General features: G+C 51.5%; 1 protein-coding gene across 1 annotated transcript; it reads right to left on the reverse strand.

Moving 5' to 3' along the window:
* Positions 1-784: 784 nt before the first annotated feature.
* On the reverse strand, positions 785-2,821 carry LOC131686810 (uncharacterized). Its single transcript, XM_058970804.1, has one exon. The coding sequence runs from the start codon at positions 2,819-2,821 to the stop codon at positions 785-787; it is 2,037 nt and encodes a 678-aa protein (XP_058826787.1).
* Positions 2,822-3,390: the final 569 nt, after the last annotated feature.

Genomic DNA, 3,390 nt, shown 5'->3' on the forward strand with positions numbered 1-3,390 from the left:
TTGTTTATTGGTATTGTACACGCACTTCACCACTCTTCTTACTTTCTGGATCTCTTAGAAAATTTCTGCCGTTGTTTTCACCTGCCTGATCAGGACTTCTTCTACATCCACTGCACTTTCTGCTATCGCGCGCGAATTGAACAGGTGTACGGGGAACTAACTTCGGATACCGCGAAATGAAAACGAACTTCGATTGATTTTTCTGCGACCAACATCACTGATTGCGTTTTTATATCTTTTCTGTTTATTGTATTTTTTTGACATTGCATTTTGTTTATAAAATTCTATGATTAGTTCACTTCTTCTTAGGGCTCGGTAAGTATTTACAGGTATGTACAATGTATAAAATTTCATTTCGTTTCAGGTTAAGTTGCGGATTAAAGGTGAGTATTGAACAGGTATGTTCAACTACCTTTAGTATTTTTACTTTTTTACCCATTCAAACAATTTTGAATTCCATTTCTATTTCATTTACTTTTTTCATTTAAATATTCACCGCGGGAGAACCTCCCCAGCACCCGCTCCGAGTGTGGCGGAGGGCCCGCAGGGCGTTGGTAGTAATAGTGCTGACGGATTGCAGTTGTAGAAGGGCCGGCACCCGGTCCGGGGGTGGCGGAGGGCCCGTTGGGCGGTGGTAGTAGTTGGGCTGACGGGTTGCCATTGTAGAAGGGCCGCGGGAGAACCTCCCTGGCACCCGGTCCGGGTGTGGCGGAGGGCCCGCTGAGCAGTAGTGGTAGTGGTTGCAGTAGAGGATGGTGTGAAGTTAGCCGGTTCGCGGTCTGTCTTAGATAGATTCGAGAAGATTGGCATCTTTCAGGAAGGCAAGTAGTGCCTCTTCGTGCACTGAGTCGTTTGCCAATGTTTCTCGAATCGAGGAGGGCAAGTTGTGATGTCGTCGTAGGTTGTCGAACTCCCTGCAGTTTATTAGTAGATGCTCCACCGTGAGTCTAGTGCTGCAAGATGTACATATTGGAGGGTCGACGCGGGTAATGGTGTGGGCATGGGTGAGCCTCGTATGTCCCACGCGGAGGCGGGATAGCGCTCTTTGTTCAACTCGGTTTTCGCGGTCTGTCCACTTTTCGAGGTCTCCCTTTACCTTTTGAGGGTAGCCTTGGAGAGTCCTCCAGTGAGTGATGAAGTGCCCAGAGGTCTTCGCCTTGAATTCCCTGATGATGTCGGATGACGGTACCTCATTAGAGAACAGGGCGCGAGAGCGTCGACCGAGTGCGGCCAAGTGGTCAGCATCCTCGTTACCGCGGATTCCGCTGTGTCCGGGTACCCAGCATATGGTAGTTAATGAGTCACAGGATTGTTCTATGGCTTGGACATAGGGGTGCTTGGACTCCCCTGATTCCAGCGCTTTGATGACTGAGAGGGAATCGGAGAAGATCACTGTGGGTGTGTCTTCAGGTTTGTTGGTAACCGCAATGACGATGGCGGCGGCTTCCGCGGAGAACACGGAACACACGGGGAGTAGACGACGGGCGAGGCCCGCTCCGATTCCGCTCACACCCACGCCCACCTCCTCGCCAAGTTTCGAGCCGTCGGTGTAGATGTGCAGATGGTTTGAGTATTTTTGTTCGACCATCTGTAGGAATTTGGCTCTGGCAGCCCGGGGAGGATCTCCTGCTCTTGTGGATACAGCCAGACTGATGTCTATGTTTGGACCGCGCTCGTGCCAGGCGCGGTTGTTGACCCGATGTAGCTGTGCGACTGTTGGAAGAGGGGCATTGGCAAACATGGTGTGTATGCTCTTAGCTCTCTGTAGTAGATGGCATTCATCACCCGATGTTTTTTCTAGGAACCCCATGGCTCGTCTTAGAACGGCTACTGCCACTGCCCACCGACAGGGAAGGACGCCGGTTTCGACGCAGGCAGCTTCAGCGGGGGTGCTTGGCAGCAGGTTTGAGGCTGATCTGATTGCTCCGTGATACAGCGGTGCGAGGGTATCGATTAAACCCTCCCAGTTACAACTGGTTATTTCAAGGCCATAGAACAGACGACTGTGGATGAGGGCCTGGCTGATGTTAAGTGCGCTTTGCCTATTCCACCTCGGGTGTCTCGAGCTGATGGTGCGGACAAGACGTTTCCTGCTTTCGCAATCCTTTTTCACCCGTCGAAAGTGTGGAAGGAAAGTCATCTTACGGTCGATTATCACGCCAAGGATTTTTGGCTCTTTACGGAATGGTATTACTGTTCCAGCGAGTTTGTCCGGCCGGTCGGTGGCTAAGTGGTAAGAGTTGCAACAGTGTGAAATAGCGCATTTTGGGGCGGAGATGCTGAAACCGACCGAGTTGGCCCACCGACCAACGGCGTTTACGGCAGCCTGCAGCTTCAGTCTGGTGCGGCCGGTCGTTTTCCCGATCGCTACAAGAATCACGTCGTCTGCGTAGATGAATACGAATATGCCTTTCGGGAGCGTGGCAAAGAGGGAGTTCATGCTGACTAGGAATAGTGTAACTGCCAGCGCCGATCCTTGGGGTACCCCGTTAGCCTCCCAAAATAGGTCCGATTGGTTTCCTCCGATACCCACCCTGAAGCTTCGATCACTAAGGTATTGTTTTATGAAGCAGCCGAGGTTTCCGCGGATGCCCCATTGATGCAGCTGGCGAAGCACTCCTTCGCGCCATACCGTGTTGTATGCCTTGGCGAGATCAAGGATGGCAATGTCCGCATGAAGGTCGTTGGCTATGGCGTCGCTTAAAATTTCGCCGAGGCAGCCTAAATGAACACTTGTACCGAGTCCCTTTCGGAAAGCGAACTGCCGACGATCAAGAAGATCTTGTTCCTCGAGGAGGGTTAACAGGCGTCTATTCACCATTTTTTCCATCGTTTTCCCAATGCAGGGGAGGAGACTGATGGGTCGGAAGTCATTCGGGCTTCTGGTTCTCCAGTTGTCTGGTAGAGGCTCGCCTCCCCAGATCCTGTTGAATCCGTCTAGTAGCGCTCGCTTGGCAACTGGAGGTAGATGTCTTAACAGGGGATAACCGACGTCGTCGAGTCCGGCAGAGTTGCCTTTTGCTGTGCTTAGTGCAGTGGCAAGTTCCACCCCGGAGAAAGGTATGTTGTAATTTTGACTCGCATCTGGCGTGAAGATTGTAGGAGTAGCTTCTGTGGCCGTTTTCGTTTTGAGAAAGGAGGGTGGGAGGGAAGAGTCCCCCGAGATCAATGCGAAGTGTTTCCCGATTTCGTTTGCAATTTCGGAAGGTTCAACTGTCGTGGTACCATTGAGCGATAGTGCAAAACCGTTTTGTCTTCTTTTGTCACTAAGGGCATTTACCCTTCTCCACAGTTCCGCGGTCGACGATTCGGAACTTATCCCGCCCAGGAAAGCTGTCCAGCTGGCCTCCTTGGTTTTCGCGATGGCTTGTCAGGCCTGATTCCTAGAAT

Source organism: Topomyia yanbarensis, chromosome 3, assembly GCF_030247195.1.
Source record: "Topomyia yanbarensis strain Yona2022 chromosome 3, ASM3024719v1, whole genome shotgun sequence".
Taxonomy (NCBI): Eukaryota; Metazoa; Arthropoda; class Insecta; order Diptera; family Culicidae; genus Topomyia; species Topomyia yanbarensis.